This window comes from Populus alba, chromosome 11 (assembly GCF_005239225.2).
Source record: "Populus alba chromosome 11, ASM523922v2, whole genome shotgun sequence".
Classification (NCBI taxonomy): Eukaryota; Viridiplantae; Streptophyta; class Magnoliopsida; order Malpighiales; family Salicaceae; genus Populus; species Populus alba.
Window position 1 is genome coordinate 21018610 of NC_133294.1, and position 20503 is coordinate 21039112.

General features: G+C 33.8%; 2 protein-coding genes and 1 pseudogene across 3 annotated transcripts; all 3 read left to right on the forward strand.

The window, feature by feature from the left end:
* The first annotated feature begins 2252 nt into the window (after nucleotides 1-2252).
* Nucleotides 2253-5129, forward strand: LOC118035696 (photosystem II 10 kDa polypeptide, chloroplastic). Of its 2 annotated transcripts, XM_035041311.2 has the most exons (6): nucleotides 2253-2526; nucleotides 3201-3259; nucleotides 3641-3696; nucleotides 3914-3966; nucleotides 4093-4146; nucleotides 4886-5129. In XM_035041311.2, the coding sequence occupies exons 1-6, from the start codon at nucleotides 2376-2378 to the stop codon at nucleotides 4891-4893; spliced, it is 381 nt and encodes a 126-aa protein (XP_034897202.1). In that variant the 5' UTR covers nucleotides 2253-2375; the 3' UTR covers nucleotides 4894-5129. The 2 variants fall into 2 exon arrangements, with proteins under 2 accessions (XP_034897202.1, XP_034897201.1); XM_035041310.2 differs by lacking the exon at nucleotides 4886-5129 and having other exon boundaries at nucleotides 2260-2526; nucleotides 4093-4340.
* Nucleotides 4895-6655, forward strand: LOC118035695 (photosystem II 10 kDa polypeptide, chloroplastic). The gene is made up of 5 exons (XM_035041309.2): nucleotides 4895-5128; nucleotides 5910-5968; nucleotides 6099-6154; nucleotides 6240-6292; nucleotides 6429-6655. The coding sequence occupies exons 1-5, from the start codon at nucleotides 4978-4980 to the stop codon at nucleotides 6521-6523; spliced, it is 414 nt and encodes a 137-aa protein (XP_034897200.1). The 5' UTR covers nucleotides 4895-4977; the 3' UTR covers nucleotides 6524-6655.
* Nucleotides 6656-6736: 81 nt separating this feature from the next.
* LOC118035694 (protein WHAT'S THIS FACTOR 1 homolog, chloroplastic-like) lies at nucleotides 6737-11779 on the forward strand (annotated as a pseudogene).
* The last annotated feature ends 8724 nt before the right edge of the window (nucleotides 11780-20503 follow it).

Sequence of the window (20503 nt, forward strand, 5' to 3'; positions counted from 1 at the left end):
TCTCTTTTTTATACGTGTAAATGAATTTGTTCTCTCTTTTTTATTGCTCCTGCTGTCTGGCAGCTATTTTCCATCTAGCCTCTCTGTACTGTTCGCTTCATTGTTTCCAGGGGAAGTGCTTTTCCAACTGTGAGCACTGCAAGGGAGGAGAGGTTCCTTTGGATAGGAAGAAGAGATCGGTCATCTGTGGTGATTTCATCGTCAGTCCAAATGTCGAAGGTGCGATTCTCAGTGGCCCAGCTGCTGCTTCAAAGCTTGCACAAATGCTTAGTTGCTTATAATGTTTCTTTTCCCCCATTGTTTCTTTCTTTTCTTTTTCCTTTCATGTAGTTTGCTCGCCCATTTTATGAATCTTAATCGTGTCTGCTACTTCTTGTAGAAGCTATGATTATTTGCTAAACATCCATTTTCTTTAGATCAGCAGTCTATACGAATTACAGCAGGAAATTGTATTCGTTTCAAAAAATATTTTAATGTATTTAGTTAAAAGAATACTTTTCAAATTGAGGTTATAAAACAATTAATATATATATATATATATATATATATATATATTTTATGGTTATTTTTAAATTTAAATATTGTAGATTTAACTACTACTACTATTACATCATGAAATAAATAATACTTATATCAAATATTTTTTATTGATCCATTAAACTATCTATAATTTTATCATGTATGAAATACATCTGACAAAAACTACAGTTTTCTTGATTTTTTAAGTGTACAACAACATCATGTAAAATATCATCAGGAACAAAATTGAGATTGCGATCAAATTCTGTAAATGTTACGCCATCAAGTGATCTGCTTCTAATTTTTTGAATAAAACACAAATAAAAATTAAAATTAAAATTAAATTTTTTTTAACTAGGTTAGATCCAGTTCAATGCATTTAACTTTGGACTGGATTCAGTCCGGCTAGAACAGTGGAGAGTGAAACTCTCCACTATGTCCACAGGTTTGCAGAAAGCAACTGAGAACTGCTTTCCGCAAACTTGTGATTTTAACAAAATTTAAATGGGACCCACATGAATAGTAAACTATGGTTCTTCATTACCAAATATTTTAACATCTAGAGTTTACTTTAAACACTGCCGCAGTCGTGTAAATAAACAAACACTAAATGGAAAGAATTAGAAAAATTGATGATGCAACCAATATTTCTTTTCATAACAATAAAATCAATAATAAAAAAATAATTATAACTAAAAGTAAATATAAGAAAGAGAGGAGTTTAGAAAAAGTCTGAAATTGCAGCGGACATTAATGCTATCTTTAGAACAAAAATTCCTCAAACCTTTTAATCATTATTTTTGCTAAATTAAATTAATAAAATATATATATAAAAAAATGTGTTGTGAAACTGAGATGTTGTAAAATTAAATTAGGCTTCACTCCTACCTTTTTGAATTCGATAGTCCTCTGTGTTTAAAACCTATGACTTAGTCTATCAACTCTTGTTGACTGTTGTCTTTGCTTTTATCTAAACCCAATTTTATGTTGCTTTTCCTTCAAGGATATGTTCTGTAAGGAGTAAGGGGGGAATACAAGCCTTGCACTTGTGTTTGCCATGATTTTTTGGGACTAAAAAAAAAGGTTAAAAGGAGGAGTAAAAGTTTGTTTGCTTAATTACTATGTGCACTGCACCTCGTAAGATAAACGCATTCTAAAAAGATTTTGATTTTTATGTTTTTTTCTCTGTTTTTTAAATATAATATTAATTATTTTATTTTTATTTTACATTTTTTAACACATGTTTATATTACTTTATGTTCAATTTTTATCAAATAAATAAAAATAATAAGATTTAAACTTGTAACTGTTTATTCATCAAAACTATGAAATCATCTTAAAAAACTATTTTAACCTAAAAGTTTAAAATATTAGGTTAGATCTCAAAATATAATTTATATTATCCTCTAATATATTTAAAACAAAAAGTTCCTCCAATTAACCTTTTAATCATTATTTTTGCTAAATTGAATTATCAAAATACAAAAAAAAAAAAAAGTGTAGTGAAACTGAGATGAAAAGAAACCTTTTAATTTCTCTTATATATTATTTATTTATGCATTTTGTTTTACCTGATATAAAGAATTCACTATTAATGGCTATGCATGGGTATATTTCCTCCACGTCTCCTGTAAGAAGATGCGGTACTGAGCATTTGCATGCTTCATTTCCACCTCTTTAAAACTTTGTTGCCTTCCTGATAATGTTTGCTTACCCTATCTATAACTCAGCCACATAATCAATGCCACCTATGCAGCCATTGTTCTTATTATCTAGGGTTTTAGCAGGCGTGCAGACCACATAGTTGAGGATAAACGGGAGATTGTGAAAAAAGAAAGGCAGAAGCAAGGTCAGTAATGGCAGCCTCAGTTATGGCTTCATTGAACCTGAAACCATCTCCATTCACGGTTGAGAAGTCTTCGGTGAGAGGCCTCCCAACTCTTTCAAGGAGATCTTTCAAGATTGAAGCCAGTGGTGTCAAGAAGATCAAGACCGATAAGCCTTTTGGTCTGCTTCTTCCTCCTCGTATAACATACATATATATTACTCAAACCCTTTTCATATGATACATGCATGTAGAAGAGGAAAACACAAATCTTAATGCATTTTGTATGATTTGGGAGCATGAGAGAAGCTGATCTGTGATAGAAACATAAATGGAAGGTTTCTTTGAAGGGCCCATATATAATGATCTTCCTCTCCATTTCTGAAAGAAAGTTTATGACAAGTGCTTGAACAGGAAGTGAAATGCAAAGTAACAAAACAACAAATTAATTAATCATTGATGAATATTATAAAAAAAATTATGATAGTGATTTGATCTCAATAATTCTGTTTCCTTGCACTTTTTCCTGTTTACAGACAAGTACGAGTCCTTTTCTTTCTCCTCTGAACTCTCTCACCCCACTCAAATATAATTAATTAAGAAAAAATAGTAATTATTAATTGATTTTTTCTCCTCATGTTCTTTTCTTTTCTTGATTTTCATTTCCTCATTTAAATCCTTCTTTCCTTAGTCTAGAAGGGAGTTGGATCTTGCCTGGACTGTGCTTATTGTAGCATTAAACAATTCATATACATTCATCTTGTGTTCTATCTTGTTGATTTTTAGAAGCAAAAGAAATTACTTAAATAACATAAGATGGATTGGCTTAGAGTCGTAATTAATTTTTGTTGTCCAGGAACGGGTGGTGGCATGAACCTCAGGAACGGGTTAGATGCATCTGGAAGGAAGCCCAGGGTTAGTGTGTAGTGCTTTAATTTGCTTTCAAGTTTATATTGTCTTGTTTTACTTATTTTTTTGGTAACGATTTTAAATCTTAACACTCTTAAGTTCTCTGCAAGTTTATGAAAATTTTAAGTCAAAACACTTTTATTCGAAGAAATGTATGAAAAAATTATATAAATCATATTTTACCTTCTCTTCCAACAGCTTAAGCTAGCTAAAAGTTATAGATAAAAAAATAGTACTCGAACTCAATCCTCACCCCTCTTGCTAAGCATGAGTATAAGAATATCCTTGCCCTTCGATGTAGTTATTAGTCAAAAATTCATGGAATAGCAACCTAAGTTTGCGTGTTTTTACTGAAAGTTTACAGGTGATTAAAACTTGATCCTGCAGGGAAAGGGGGTGTACCAATATGTCGACAAATATGGTGCTAATGTGGATGGTTACAGGTAACTAAAACATCAGCTAATTTTGGCTTCTGTGATTCTTCATTTACATTTGTATTTGTGGCTCCTGCTTGAGGTTTACATATATGAACATTTAAACCAGTGTTAATTGGTCTGATAATTAGCAATGCATCTTGTAATTAGATAGTTCAAGTTAGATACGCATCTTTGATTAAGTCCTCGATAACACTTATCTTTTCTGCTGATTGAAAATACACAGCCCTATCTACAACGCTGATGAATGGTCCCCATCCGGTGATGTCTATGCTGGGGGTAAGTAACTCAATGCGTTTCGAGAAATATACACCCGTGATGCAGAGAAAGAACATTAAGTTATTGATTTCCCTGTTTATGAGGTCAATTTATCTGTTGATGACATGGATAATGTAATATTTACAGGCAAGACTGGCTTGCTAATCTGGGCTGTTACCCTAGCTGGAATCCTTGCAGGAGGTGCACTTCTTGTTTACACCACAAGTGCTTTATCACAGTAGACTTCTGCTAATCTAATTTACAATAGTGTATCATATAGCCTGTCCCGGTGATTGTCCAGAAACATAAACACCTCCTCCTTGTGAATCCCTATGTGTAATTTTATTCTTCCTTGGACTTGGATTGCAATGGAGTACATGTAGTCTGATTTTTCATGCGAAATTCCCTCATTTTTAATACTCTTGCTGCTGCTGTTATTCTTTTGAGATCATATTCATATTGGTCTATTGTTTGATCACATTCCACCTAGTCCTAGCTAGGTTGCTGCTGCTGCTGGTGTCATTATAGATAATGGTGGTGGTGGTGGTCTCAGGAATTAGTTGATGACGTTGTTAGCTTACTTTCAGAATTTTAGCCTTTAAAATGGAGGGTGAGAGATGTTCCTGCGCCACGGGTCCGGCAACACAATATCCAAAGAGTATATTCCCATCTTGGGATGCTATGCCACACACAAAAAAAAAAATTCAAGGAAAACAATATTAAATACTGTAGATAATCTCTTGATGATCCATTCTAAGCCAATGGTGTCACTCCATCTGTCATGTAATCAGGTAGGGCATACTCCAGAGCCACCTAGTTTGAAACACCTGGCCATCCTGATAATGTTTGCAATATCATATCCAGATTTCAGCCATACAAGCAATGCCATGTAGCAACATCTGTCAATAATTATCATCATGCTATCGCTTTCATTATCCAGGATGTTAGTATTTTATTGGAGCTCAAGACCAGCAAGGAGGAGGGCAAAACAAGCAGAGAGCAGATCAAGCAAAGCTTAAACACTAATTAATCATGGCAACCAGCTCAGTTATGGCTTCATCAATGAGCCTGAAACCAGCTCCTTTTACAGTCAAGAAACCTTCTCTCCCAAGCCTTTCAAGGAGATCATCTTTCAAAGTTGAGGCTAGTCGTTCGAGGAAGTCCAAGACTGATCAGCCTTATGGTCTGTTGCTTGATTGATACATGTCCATAGAATATTATGTTAATTAATTAATTACCCTTTTCATTAATCATACACATATAATTCTTGTTATTATTATTTTGGTATTGCAATAAATAATTGCTGAAGAGCTAATTAATGTTGTGTAAGCTTAATTTTATACTGGTTCGTTTTTTTTTTGTTAACTGTACTCACTATGATTAATTAATAAGTGTAATTAATTGATTAATTAATAAAGTATTTAATTGATTGATTCCTGCAATTTGATGGGAGTTTTTAGCCATGAATTAGACATCTTTATTTATATTAAAAAAATTTAAAAAAAGAAGCTTCGGACATCTATCTTCTTGAAATATTTAACCTTCGATCTTGTATTAATTTACCATGTAATCAATGAATATTACATTCTCAGTCACATGTCTGCTTCTACTAAGCAATTTAATTAAGAGCTTGTTAGGAAATTAATTATCATAAATATTCAACTAAGGAATGAGGAATCTCTTCTTGCATGAACCTTTTTTTTCCTTAATTTTCCTGTACATTAAAGGCACCAGATATGCGAATAAGATCTTTCCTGGCTGATACTTTTCTCTTTCCCATCGAAGATTTACGTGCTATTAATCTTTTTGTATTGTTCAATATAATTTTTTCATCAAATCATTTTTTTTTCAAAAATATAATATATACGCATGCGTGAGCGTCTGCGTGGCCTGTATTTTTATGAGTATGTTTTGGTCCCTTTACTTGAATATTTGTTGAAGAAAAAACATGGATTGCTGTACAGGAATCAATGGCGGCATGGATTTAAGGGGTGGGCTTGATGCTTCAGGGAGAAAGGGCAAGGTAATTATTTCTAAATCCATTGCCTTTTTCCTTCGGGATGTAAATGGCCATTAAATTACCCTTCTTAATGAATTATTTTGTACTAACAGAGAGTCAGTGATTAGTAATCCAATTTCTGGGCTTGATGCAGGGAAAGGGAGTGTACCAATTTGTTGACAAATATGGTGCTAATGTTGATGGATACAGGTAAGCTATCCACTGTATATTTCTGAATATTTTTCTGGTAAAGTATATGACCAGAGATTGTTATTTTGTGGTGTTTAATACACAGTCCTATCTACGACCCCAAGGATTGGTCTCCAAGTGGTGAAGTTTATGTTGGAGGTAAGCAATGCTGCATTTTGACAATTAATTTCATGATGCAAGAGAATATTTCTTTAAAAGATAAATATCTCATGTAATTCCCAGTTTAAGAGCTCAGTTTATTTGATTTACAACATGAACAATGTAATCCTTGCAGGCACTACTGGTTTGTTGATCTGGGCTGTTACCCTAGCTGGCCTTCTTGCAGGGGGAGCACTTCTTGTTTACAATACAAGTGCCTTAGTACAGTAGAGTTCTGCCATCATATCCTATCCTAATCTCTGTGTATTACTTTCCCTTTTGATGAATTCGCCTGTACCTTGTAACAATTTCCGTGGATTAATAATAATTAGTGTAAGATCCACTTGTTGCTCTTCAACTAAACCTCGTTACCTGAAAGAGGAATCTTATGAATTCTTAAGAGATGTTTTCATTGAGACGATACAGCACATTCAATGGACCATCTAGTGGAGCTGTAAGACTTCATAGGCAAAACCCTGGTGATGAACTGATCCAGCCCTAGTTCTTTGCTTGAATGAATGGCTTGCATGATTTCTTCTGATTCAAAAACATGGCTATAATGTATTCGATCCCCTCTAGTTTCCAGCTGCCGTAACGGGCTGCGAGGTACAAAGATCAATCTGGCAAAACACCTGTTGTGAGTTACTGCTGTTACCATTTGACTTCTGCTGCTAAGTCGCCTTTAAGTGCAGCAGGAGGACTTGTCATTGCCTCTGCAAGATGAAATTATTTACGAGGAGATTTGACGGGAGATGTAACTGAAATTCTTGATTGGTAATAAAATTTTGTCCGTTTTATTAGGCGGAGGCTGGAGGCTAATGAAACAACAGAGGATATATTCCTTCTGGTCAAGCCCAGCCTAGGCAGACTGGTGCATCCACGTCTGTTGGTCCAATCAGTTTTCTTTAATCTGTATCGCTGTCTCGTGGAAACTGAAACGTCATTTTCTTGCACTTCGTTGTCGAAGCATCGCCAACGCAGAATGTTGATTAATCAGAAGCCGCCCTGGAACCAGTTTTTAGCCGCTGGAGTCAGTTCCTTGCGCCATTTGAAGACGGCTAACATGCTGATGATTTTAATGAATGTATCATCTATTTTTTAATATTTTTATTTATTAAATTATTAAATTATCCCTAACCAAACTCAATAATAACAAAAAAAAAAAAAATAGTGCAATGATAAAAATAAACTAAAAGTCACACTTTTTAATGTGAAGTTCTGTACTTTATAATGATTAGCATGGTCATTTATTGAGTTTTGGTTTTGATTGGTGAAGATGCATTTGAGAGGAGGAGGTATAGGAATGTGGTAGTGCAAAGAGCTAGGCATCCCAGCTTAGAGATTACATTCACTCTACTGTACTTTCTGGGCTTCTTCCTTTTATCCGAAAGGTTGGTTCTTGATATTCCTCTCCTTAGCTTACTGTACTTGAATGAATGCAAAAGATAACTTTTTGTTGGTTGTTTTTAAATGCAGTAGTGTTGATACTGTTAGAAAAACTCCTTTCTAATACTTTGTAGAGATCTGGTGTGTCAATGTGCTTACAGGTATGGAAAAGAAAAACTTTTTGCTGATTGATTTTTAATACATAGTTTGAATGCTAGTAGAAATCTTGGTTTTGATGATACTTGATTGAACTTGGTCATTCCTGTCTCCGTCGTGTGTGTGTGCCACCAAGTTGGTTTGTAATGTTCCTGCTCTACAGTACTTTTTGGTTTTCTTTCCTCAGATTCTTTGGCAAAAATAGAATTTAAAATGTTCATATTTACTGGGTGAACTTTTTCAAATGTTTTCTTAATGAATTCTTTCTGATCTGCTGACTGCTTTCCTTGCTCTGTTGCTAAGTTTTACATGTGGTGTTGTGGATTCTATCCTCTATAAGATAGGCCAAATTGGAGTGTTTATTTTGATGTACAGCCCTAACAGCTGCTCCATTTACAATGGTGAATAGATTCCCTTTTCAGCTGAGTTTACCCTGGTTTTTTAGTACCATTGAGAAAACTTTTGCATGTGTAACTATCCATTCTATGCTTCAAAATAGGGACTGGTGGAGAGAGGAGCTGTAATTTTCCTTATAACATCCCGCTAGAAAGGTTCATTTTCAAGCTCACAGTGAACCAGTCTTATGGCTCGAAAGTGGAAGGAGAGTTTTCTCAAAGATCTTGATGTTGTTGGACTTTCTACAATAAGTTATTATGAGCAGTCAGGTATAGGTCTATCATAACTAGATGAGGATCTATTCCAGACAGATTATGTAAATAACTTAGCAGATATATTTATAAACCAGTGAAATATATCTAAGTTCAAAAAAAAAATTTGATCACACTATACCAGAATAAAAAATCAACTTTTGATTCAATCATTAGATCGCTCTAAAATATTTAAAAGAGTTTCTAGATGTTGTTTTCCATAGAGTAATTATGTAATCGCTATTCCAAATGTTGGATCTTTATATTTTAAAAATCTCACCTTAGGAGCTGATTTTAGCAATTTTTATGATTTTTCTTGTCATATTTGGATTTTATGTTTTTTTCCTTTGTAATTTTAGATTTTATTATTATTATTATTGAGATAGGATTTCTAGTCTATTTGGACTTTGTAACCTCCTAAAAATATAGACTTGATAGCCTATTTAGTCAGGTGTAGGTCTATCATAACTAGATGAGGATCTGCTCCAGACAAATTATGTAGATGATTTAGCAGATATATTTATGAACCAGTGGAACATGTCTAAGTTCAAAAAAAAAGATTTGATTATGCTAGACCATAATAACAAATCAAAACTTTTAATTCAATCATTGAATCTCTCTCAAATGTTTAAAAGAGTTTCTAGATATTGTTTTCTTTAAAGTAATTATGTAATCGCTATTTCAAACGTTGGATCTTTGTATTTTAAAAATCTCACCTTAAAGGCTGATTTTAGCAATTTTTATAATTTTTCTTGTTATTTTTGGATTTCATGTTTTTTTCTTTATAATTTCAGATTTTAATTTTAATTTTTTATTGAGATAGGATTTCTAGTCTATTTAAAATTTTGTAAAACTCCTAAAAATACAAACTTTATAGCTATTATTCTAATAAAAATAAAACCTATAAATTTGGAGTTCACATCTCTGATTAAAATTCTTATATTTTTTTTATTATTGAGGTAGGATTTCTATTCTATTTAAGACTTTATAAAACTCCTAATAAATATAAACTTGATAACTATTATTCTAATAAAAATAAAACCTATAAGCTTAGAGTTCACATCTACAACTTCTTTTCCTCATTGAAATTCTAGTATTTTTTATTTGTTTATTGCTGTCTTTAGCTTCGCGTGCATCAATTCTTGGTTAAACTGTCTGTCTCGGAAGGTCTTACCAAAGTTCTTCCACGATGTACTTGGTTAATGTGGCAGTAATTTGGTATGCATTGTCTGCTCTTGGTTGGTCAAAGTTGCTTGATCCACAAAATCCAAGCAAACGCTCTTGCTGTTTGCTGTATGATTTAGCTTTCGTGAACTCTTCGACACTTTTAGAGGTGAGGATTGAACTTCTCTTTTACCAGATTGCAGGTGGGAGATAACTGCTTATGATAGCGCAAGCAAGGATGCAGAGTTATGGATCCCGACAGACACAGAGCAGAGGCAGCAACCTCCATTAATGACCCCAATAAAATCCATGAGCAGCGAACCTCTGTCCGCGCAGTTATATTTGGAACATCCGAGTTTATCTGTACCAAAACCTCAAGCGGGGAAGAATCCATAGACAGCTGGTTCACATCTACAAATTTACTCTAACTTGTTTTACACATCCTCTTGAATTCTGTTTCTTGTTTAGATAAAACCTTACAGCAACATTATCACTAAGAACTGTTTCACCCCTTTTGGTTTTTCCCACACAGGCACACAACAGTTTTAGAGTTTTAGTAATATGAGGTCTAGCCATAGCTCCATAGAACCGTATGCTTCATTCGAGACGGTATAGCAGGCACACAGCAGTGTTAGAGCTTAAGCAATATGAGCAATTTAATTTTGTTTGAAAATGCAGGTAGTTTTATAAGTTAATGGAATTCGTGAAGCTTTTGTTATTCACTTATTTTCCTTACTGCATTTTGCAAGACAGCTACAAAAAGTATGGAGCACAGGGTAGCCTAGGTAGGAAATAGTGTTTGTAAGCACTTGATGAGCAAATCCAAAGTCTTCCCTCTGTGTACGTTTCTTTCTTGAGCACCGTATAGCCACAAGCCTCATCAAGAGTTCACTAATTTTACAAGGGCCAACTCTTGAGACAAAGAAAGTCCACAATAACCAAATGATCCAAGCCCATATGAGGACTTTTCTCCCCGCGCAACAAAGCAGCATTAAACCACTTTCTGCATTCCAGCTGGTTGATTTTGTTTCTCCAAAGAACTCCAAAATGCATGGAAGATCCATTTTTTTATGGCTTACACAAATACTCAAAATCCTGTCTGTCACCTATACACGGTCACCTCCTGCCGTATTTCGAAAACCAGGATCAATATGGATTCCATTGAGGCAAAAATCAAGTGGAGGAAGAAGACCCAAGAAGAAAATATATCAGTGTGCAAAACCTTGACAGAGCAATGGACTTACAAAAGAAGCCATTTTTAATACTAAAGCTCAAGTCCATCATCCAATCACAAAAACATCAGTCTGTCTTTCTAAGAGACCTTGAAAAGGAAGTTGGATTTCTTCAAAAATGGAACTTTATGTCTGTCATTGAAAAGTACCCTTCAATTTTTCGTGTTGGTGGTGGTAATAGCAGGACACCTCCTTTTGTTACTTTCACTGAGAAAGCTGAAAAGATTGCAAGCGAAGAGGCTGAAGCAAAAGAGTTAATGGAGCCCGTTTTGGTTAAGAACTTGAGGAAGATGTTGATGTTGTCAGTTGATTGTAGGGTGCCCTTAGAGAAGATTGAATCCATTGAAAATGAATTGGGTTTGCCTCAAGATTTCAAAAACTCATTGATTCCAAAGTACCCAGATTTTTTTCAGTGAAAGATTTCAATGGGATTCTTCATTAGATGTTGCTTCTCGTGAGGAAAGACTGAGGCTTGAAGGTGTTCCTGCTATCAATCCAACGAAACAGATGGCTAGAATATCGAAAGATGGTAACTTTCTTGGTCCGTTTGATTTTGACATGGGTTTTGCTGCTGGTTTTAGGCCAAACATGGTTTATATTGAGGAACTTTGAGAGGTGGCAAAGAATGGAATTCCCTTCTCCATATTTGAATGCTAGGAGATTTGAAGTTGCTGATCCAAAAGCGTCAAAGCGTGTGGTGGCAGTGCCTCATGAACTTGTTATGCACTTGACTTAACAAGCTGGCTAACTCAAGAGAAAAGGAAGAATTAGAGAGAATTAGAGAAGTAGAAAAGAGAGATGAATGAATTGCTTCTGCAATCTGTTATTTCTTACTTGTCTCCTCACAAATTCTTGATACCATGATTTATATACAATGAACTCTAGCCTCCTGGCTATCTCAACTGACTATCTAACTAACACTTAACAACTCTAACCAGCTAACTTTCATCACATTCACAGTTATAACAGCTACTAACTAATACTTCATCTTTAGCTAATTCTGCATATTTTCTTCTTAATTGTCACATACTGTTATTTATCTCCTCTTCCTTGATTGCCAAGCCTCCTAGCTACCTTCTTCTCGTAACAGAACTCCTTAGTTTGACTATGGAGAAGAGGATGACATCTGCTCAATTGGATGCTTTTCATTCTGAGTTTATGTTGCCATCTAGATTATTGTACGTGTTCCTTGAGGATGCTTATGATAGTTCTAACTTGATCGAAAAATGCCCATTACATTTGTTTCATGATAAGTTTGTAGCTCTTAGTGGCCGTGCACCGATTGATTCATGTAGTGCGCGCATCTTCAAAACTCTTTACCTGTACTGTGTTTTGCCTATTTCGACGACAAATGCAATAGCATTTGAGACTTGTGAAGATTATGCTCTTATTGTTAGTTTATCCCTTGGAAGAGTTGAATTGCCGGAAGAATATGGATTAGGAGCGCATAATTAGAAATTGTTTGCTTAGAAGAATTGAAGTACTTGTTTTCAGAAAAGCCTTTATGTAAGGAGGCAGAGACTCCAAGCTTGGTGTATTTAAGAAAATGATCTTGGTGGTCTTCCTAAAAATTCTCACACTACAGTTTCGTTCTTTTGTTACAGTTTACCTTAGATGTCTTGTTATTCCATTGCAGACCAATTGATTGATGTAGCTGTTTTTGTTATTTAAGGAGGAAACAGAGCTACATTGTTTTTTTTTTGTTATGACAACGAGAGAGCACAAAAGGAATATCATTGTACAACAAGAGGGAATAACAAGCCACCAAGACATTATGATGAAAACAAAGAACAAAAATAGTCTATTTAATCCTTAAATAACATCCAACTGTAGCACTGGGCCAGTACCTGTTGTTGTCATGATGAAATGATTCAAGAAAACGGCAAGTTTGTGGTGTTAGTTTACTTGTTTCTCCTATTTGATGTTGATGTTATCTGTATCGAAAGATTATTTGACACCAGAAGCTGTAAAGCTACTGGTTCCTTGTCTTTCCATAAGCTGGAAAGTTTACTTGTATTCAGGTTCTTGCTAAGAGTTGGTACTGGGGTCTACCCCGCACATCTACTTGATTTGGATTGCTTCTGTGGAAATATTTGATCTCACTAGCATGTACTGGTGGGTTTGCAAGCCAAGAATTTTCTGGTGACTTGAAGTTTTGCTACCTATTGTGAGGAAGATGAATCCATATTATGGCAGATCATGATTATCATAATGACTGAAAATCGGAGCAGCTTGATGTTATGAGCCATTGCATATAGAACAAGCAATCCGGCAATGCCATCTTTCTCGGTAGCGATTAAGCAGAAACCAATGTTTCGCACGATCTCCTCATCCACTCGCTAAGAAGGTGACATGGTCTCTCCATTATGATGAAGCTCGTGGACAATTGACTAACAGGATCATTTCGTACATGCATCTAAACTGTCCAAACATTCATCTTCAGCAGAAGTTAATGTAACTCAAAACAAATGAATTGAGGTTCAATGAATGGAAGATCCTCCTGGTTCCTATGTTCACCTAATCACCTTCTATTTATGTTGCTTGTTTATCTTCTATGATTTGCTGCCTAACCTTTATGCATCCTAAAATGTATGTTTAATCACTCAAACTGTCTCGCCTCGCTCTCTAAATGATCAGGAAATGTGCATTTTCCAGGTTAAAATCAGAAATATACCTCGCTCCAAGCCACTCTCTGAGTCTCTCGCACTCTTATCTATCCTGACAATCCTGCTAGCCTGTGCCTAGACTGAAAACCACTTCCCTACCCTAACTGTTCCCATTTAACAAGCCTGTTGTTTGATGTCAGCTTACCCTTTAACAAAGACCAAATCGTCAGGCACAAACATATCAACATTTCATCAAATTGAAATTTGGTGTGCATAATTCTTCCATTGTTCTTCTTTCTTATTCTTAAGCTTATGTTACATGATGGTGCTTAATACTAGCTACCAATTTCTTTTTAATAACAAGTCTTCAATTATGAGGGTAATTGGATCCAAAATCCCTTGAGAAGACATCAAATCACTTTATCAACCAGACCAATCGAAACCTGGTTTACGTTAATTCAAGAAAATAAAACAGAATTGTAAGAAGCAAAGACAAGAATCTTCTTGGGCAAATAAAGAAACAAACAAATCTTTTCCAAATCTCCGCACTAAGATTATTAGCACATAAATCTAAATATACACAAGAGAATTGTCTGCAAAAGGGTTCTTATACCTATGAGGCAGTCCCAGCTGCCTGTGCGATATGAATCATCATCATCATCATCTTTTCGCTTTTTTCTTCCCTGATAAATGCTACAGTGTAGATCATTGCATTATGAACTGCAGAAAGTCAGTATATTAATCGATTAGAAGAGACCCTTCGGTTGATTGGTGGGGAAGATCTATCATTAATTCGTGGTGGAACCCTTTATCAGCCCAATGATTTTACCAAGTCCTCTCATGTTTGTATCAAGTGGCCCATTTTGTTGCTCGGATTTTCCATAAAAGGAGGCTTTTCAAGACTAAAAAAACGTGCATTTGAGATGGCTACCATTAGGTTGCTTTTTTATTATTATCATTAATGGAGGCTCATTAGATAGTAAAGGGATAAACATTAATTTAATTGAAGGGATAAAGAAAGATATATAAAATAAATTTATTTTTAAAATAATTTTTTAATGAAATTCTTTTTAGACAAGGTACAAAAAACTTGTTTCTTTTATCTTTTTATTTTATCTCGAAATAATAACCAAAAAGAAATTACAGTAGTATATATATAGTGCTTTTCTTTCATTAGTTGTATAAAGTCTCTTATATGACATTTGACAGTTTTTCATCTCAGCTAGCAAAAACCCATATATTATATTTCATTATGTTGCTGCAATGATGCATTTATAAAATAATATACATATAGTAGGAATTTTTATTTTTTGGATTTATTTTCATCGGAAATTGTGGATTCAACAAATAAAAAAAATACTAAAGGGCAAGGTGAAATCATTGCACACTACATAGACTTAGATTATTATTATTATGACAATATAATTACCATTTTATCTTTTCAAAAATAAAAAAAAAAATCAATAGCCTTAGTGTTGAAGGTATTTTGATCTCTTCACAAGAGTCGGTGATTACTACTAGATTAATCAGGGTGAAATTATCTTTTTAATTTTTTAAAACACAGTGAAATAACTCATTTACCATTAAAATTAATTTTTAAAAAAAATTACTATTTAGGAGCCTTTTTAGTCTTTGCACTTTTTATGCACAATAAAATGACTTATTTATTCTTAAAAGTAAAAAATTTTAAATTACCATCTAAGGGCTTTTTAGTCTTTGCACTTTTTTATTTACAATAAAATGACTCGATTACCCTTAAAGTTCAAAATTTTAAAAGCTTTAGTTCAAGGGTTTTTTCATCTTTTCATCATGGTTTTTCTATTATTAGAAACTTGATTAAGGAAATTTAGTCAATAATAAATATAAAATAATATTTTAATGGAAAAACGGATGACATGTGTGGCACCTTTCGCCTTTCTGCGGCCAAAAACTCTATTTCTTCATTCATAACGTTAGAATCTTCACAACATCCTCTTCATGTTAGGGCAACAAAAGTGACACGGTTTGTTGGTTGAAAAATTTTTTTTTCCTCTCTTTTCTCTCTTCCTCCCCTTGAAATTTATGCTCACCATTTAAAATTTTAAACTTTTACTCTTAGTTATTGATATGTCAACTTTGTTCTTTTTTTTATTTTTTATTTTTATTCTTGACTTTTTTAAAAAAGTTTTATTTGTTTGCAATTTTATCCTTCAATCTCAATTTGTTATATTTTTTTTAATTTGCTCCTTATTCTTTTAATTTCTATTTTTTTTCTTGAACTTCTTATTAAAAAAATTATTTTCTTTCAATCCCAATTTGTGATATATTGGTTTTTTAAATTTGATCGTTATTATTTTAATTACTATTTCTTTTCTTTTCTCTATTGTAGAATTTTTATTTTTATTTCAATTTCACATCCTTCAGTTTCAATTTATGATTTATTATTTTTCTCAATTTGATCCTCGCTTGTTTAATTATTATTTTTTTCTTTTTATTCGATTGATTTTTCTTTTCCATCTCACCTTTCAATCAAAAATTTGTATTTACCTCTAATTTATTTTTTTTATTTCATTTTGATCCTTAATCTTTTAATTGCTAGTTTTGGTTTTAAATCCATTTTGTATAATTGATTTTTTTTCGATTTCACCCTTCAATATTTGATTGGTTGGGTTTTTTCAGATATGTTGGTTCTAATCTAGTGACCCAGGTCACAAGTTCAAAAAATTGACGGAGGGTTGACATTTTAAAAAAAAAATTTCCCTTCTAATTTTATCGTTCGACATTGATTTAAAAAAAAAAAAACTTTGTGGTTTCCTTCATTTTCTTTTCATCTAGTTATCTCAATCTTATAATCTGAGTACGGGTTTGTGACGAGTTAACCTGATTTTGTTCTCCTCTTATTATACAAGTTACAAGTTTGTCATACTAACTCGATTCTATTTGTATCCAATTTTATCCTTTCATATTTAATTATGTATAGCTTGAGTTGTAATTTTTCTTTCCTTCTTTAATATACGCTTATAGCACCTCAACATATTTTTTACAAATGAATAATAATTCAGCCCCAGAGTGTAGCATAGACATGTCTAGTTAAGAAAAAACTAAAAAGAGGTGGTAGTTTCATTATACACAACCTCACAAAAACATTATTCAATTCAATAGTTTTTTTTTTGTCTAAATCTATGTTTCTTTTACTAATCTTATTCTTCAACATTTGGTTTATTAAATATTAGGATTCATAATTTATTATGGATTGATTTCTTTATGGTTAACTTGGTCTCATGGCCTTGTATCACGAGTTTGACGAGTTAATCGATCTGGTTTACTCGAGTTTTTTGTCTTTTTTTAATTGGCATTGTTTTTCAATTTTATCTATCAACATTGAGTTGATCAGGAATTAGGCTTCATAATTTATTTTTATTTTTTTTCTATAGGTTATTTCTGTCTCATGACTCGGGTCGCGGGTTTCGCAGATTAACTCAATTGACTTGAGTTTTTTATCTTTGTTTAATTGATATTTTTTTTTCAATTTCATCCTTCAATATTGGATTGAATAAGAATCAAACTTCATGATTTATTTTGATTTACTTTCCATGAGGTTATCTCGATCTTAAGACTTGGGTCACATGTTTTCCGAATTAAAACTTAGGTCATTTTGTTGTGTCATGTTTTTAAATTGATTTTATTTTTCACCCTTCAATAATGAGTTTATTGAAAATTAAGCTTTATAATTTGTTTCAATTTTCTTTCTATAGAATTATCTCAATCCCTTGACCCGAATCGCGACTTTAATAGGTTAACCCGGATTGACTCAGGTCATTTTTTTGTTTATTTTCTATAAGGTTATTACGGCCTCATGATCCAAGTTGCAAGTTTGGCAAATTAAATCAAGTCATTTTTTCTATTTTTTATTTTTTTTAAGTCCATTCTTAAACACCGAGTTGATTGAGAATTAAGCTTTATAATTTATTTTGATTTATTTTATATTCGGTTATCATGATCTCATGATTTAAGTCGTAGATTTAACAAGTTGACTCAAGCAAACTCAGGTAAATACAATATGTTACAGTTTCAATATTTTAAAAAAAAAATGTTGACTTAAATTTTTGTAAGTTAAACTATATTTTTACTGATTATCTGAATTATTTTTGATCTCATTAAGTTGATGAAGTCAAATTTGATCAACCTCCGCAGTACTATTAAAAAAAAAGTGTTTTTTGCTGCTAGAAGATGTTTTTTACATGTTCAAAGAATAAATTAATTCATTCCATAAGGTATCACGGGACAAAGATTTAGTATGATAATAAACTCTAATTAAGGGCTCAACTCATGATACATGTGCACAATGACATCATACACATTCATCTAGAATTAAGAAGAGCATAAAAAAAAAAAAGAGCATAAAAACATATGATAACCTTATTTTTATGGTTGATAGGGAAATGGGGGCAGATGAACACATCTGAAATGACATCAAACTAATCTCCTTCAATGGTTTTCTCCTCACTATGTCAATTAAGAACATGTGGCACCTGCTGCTACAATGAAGTATAAAGCATCCAAATATCATAGTCTTATCGAAAAAATAAAGTCACAAAAGTGGAAGAACTCCCATTTCCAAAGCAATACGATCCGTCCAATACGATATTATTGAATATTTGAAGGTATTAGTGCTTGATGTAATCCTTTTGATTTGCATTGATCCTCCATTAATTTTGAGTTATAGACTGATTAGACGGGGCAATAGTGCTATAGTATTAGATTAAGAACTAGTTAGTCAATTTTAGGAGTGCTTGTGTTGATCAGATCAATTGAGGTCGGTCCTTTTTGGGACTTGTTTGGCGCACTTCAAATAATAGAATAATGGTGCTCGATATGCCTCTATCAACACAGACTATTTTAGGACCTTGATCATGCAAATGGGATCCAATTTTCTTAGACGACAAGCTCTAATGGCCGATCCATTGCTGGTAGGCCCAATATATATCCCCATATTTTGTGCGATGAACTGGTGATGGCACCATATCATGCACTCCCCGTATTGGTAATATTACCAGATATGTCATCCATTTATTCGGTCCAGTGTGCGAGCTGATTCTTTGTCATGTCACCTCCCATTCAACAGCTACCGAGCATTTCACTTTCTGCTTTGAGAAGGTGAAACTTTGAAATGGGGGTAGAGAAATAGGAGAAAAAAGATATAAAACACAGTACAGGTCATCTCTCTCATCAGTCCTTGGTATATAGCATTGGGAATCACTTTTTTATTATTTTAGGTCTCTATACTTGGTCCAATCCCATGTCTGTTCACTCCTATCCATCCACATGGAAAATCAAATTTATGCTAGTTATCGTGTTTGCCCACTTACCTCCTCGTCAAGCCAGCTAACATGGATGGTTTTAGTGGTTAGCTTTTCAGTGGTGGTGCCTAGTGTAGACAAGAATGAACTATTTGCAGCACTTTAGATAAAGTGTCCTATGGATATGAGGGAAGGGAAGAGAGCATAATGATTTTACCAAAGATGGGGGTGTTGGGTCTGCAACCACAATCTCCAAGACCCCATTAATGGGATGAGAGAGACTCGATGGTCATGGCACATGGAATATTTCGCTAGTGGGGGAAGCTCATGTTTACACTTGCACAGCAAATCTATCGAACCTAGAAAGAAAGAGAGAAAAAAAATAGTTGCAACAGTTATAATGGCTCCTTTACATTATACATATATGTGAATTCATGTATCTTTGATCTCTTTTCAATGCTTCATCCATATCAAGATTGAAATAAATAATGTCTTTATCTTTTGCCCTACTCCACCACCAATCACACCAAATCCATCCACGTAAAGGAGACTCATGGCAGGTCATTGGAATTCCCACAAAGGGAAAAAAATCCTTTCACTCATTCATCGTGTAAGATGTGATTTCTGAGTGAATAATGGCTCATGCCTTCTTTCTTTTGGGGTGTTGTGGATTCTTAACTTGACCCCACCATGCCTTTTCAAAAAGAAAATGAGCGTATTTCCCATTAACCTTTACCGTCTTGTAGCTAGCTAGGATGAGGAGGTGCATAATTGGAGTTAAAGATGCATTGGCAAAACCCTAGCTTGTCGGTCAATTTAGGTTAGTTTGTGTTGTAAACTCCGAAATATATAGCGGTTCGTCTATATTTATTTTTAGCGGGCATATGCCCATTGGTGTCAACAAAATGGGTTGTAAGCATTATACCAATCTTAATTATTAAGAACTTTGTCGACATGGAACCCTAAGAAATTCTTTTATTAATTTGTGACAGTTTTCAAAATATAATCTTGTTTGGGCTGGGACAATGATGCACGGTTGTGAAGAGATGGTACTTTCGAGCCATCTCATTCTGGTTTGACCTTGCCTTCTCAGATGGCCTGTTGAGCTACAGATGCATGGGCCCTCAGGTACAAAGAGAAAAATGTATCACTAGCAAGTGAGAAGAAAAGGCAAGCAACAAAATCAATTCCAAGATGATGGACAGATGCATGAGTGCCCCCTTTCACAAGGTAAGAAAGTTAGGGTTCCCATCATGGCCCCCATTCCTGCCTTCTCTTGATTGGGATCCTTATTATATGCTTTGTACTGTGTATATTACTTTGGCAACCCCACCTCGACTGAAAATAATACATGTGGAATATTACTATATGGTTTATATCACCAAAGTGGACGGCTTATACGACACAATTTCCCATCTCTTCTTTTACGTGAAGTCTCAAATAATTAACCCTTAAGAACAAAAGGATATATATATATATATATAAATAAAGGCACAGCAGAACGCATGGACCCCTAGATACTTACTAGGGCTGGCTTCTCTTTTTTCTGTCCTCAGAAAAACCCAAAAAAAATTAGAAAAGCCATTGGCTCAAGTGTCACTGTCCTCATCGTCGGCATTTGGTTGGCTGTACGTATGCGTTGTGTGTTCGTGAGCCGTGACGATGAATTCGAGCTTACTATTACATATATAAAGAAACTCACCTTCACAAGTTTAGCATATGGTATTTATTTATTTATTTA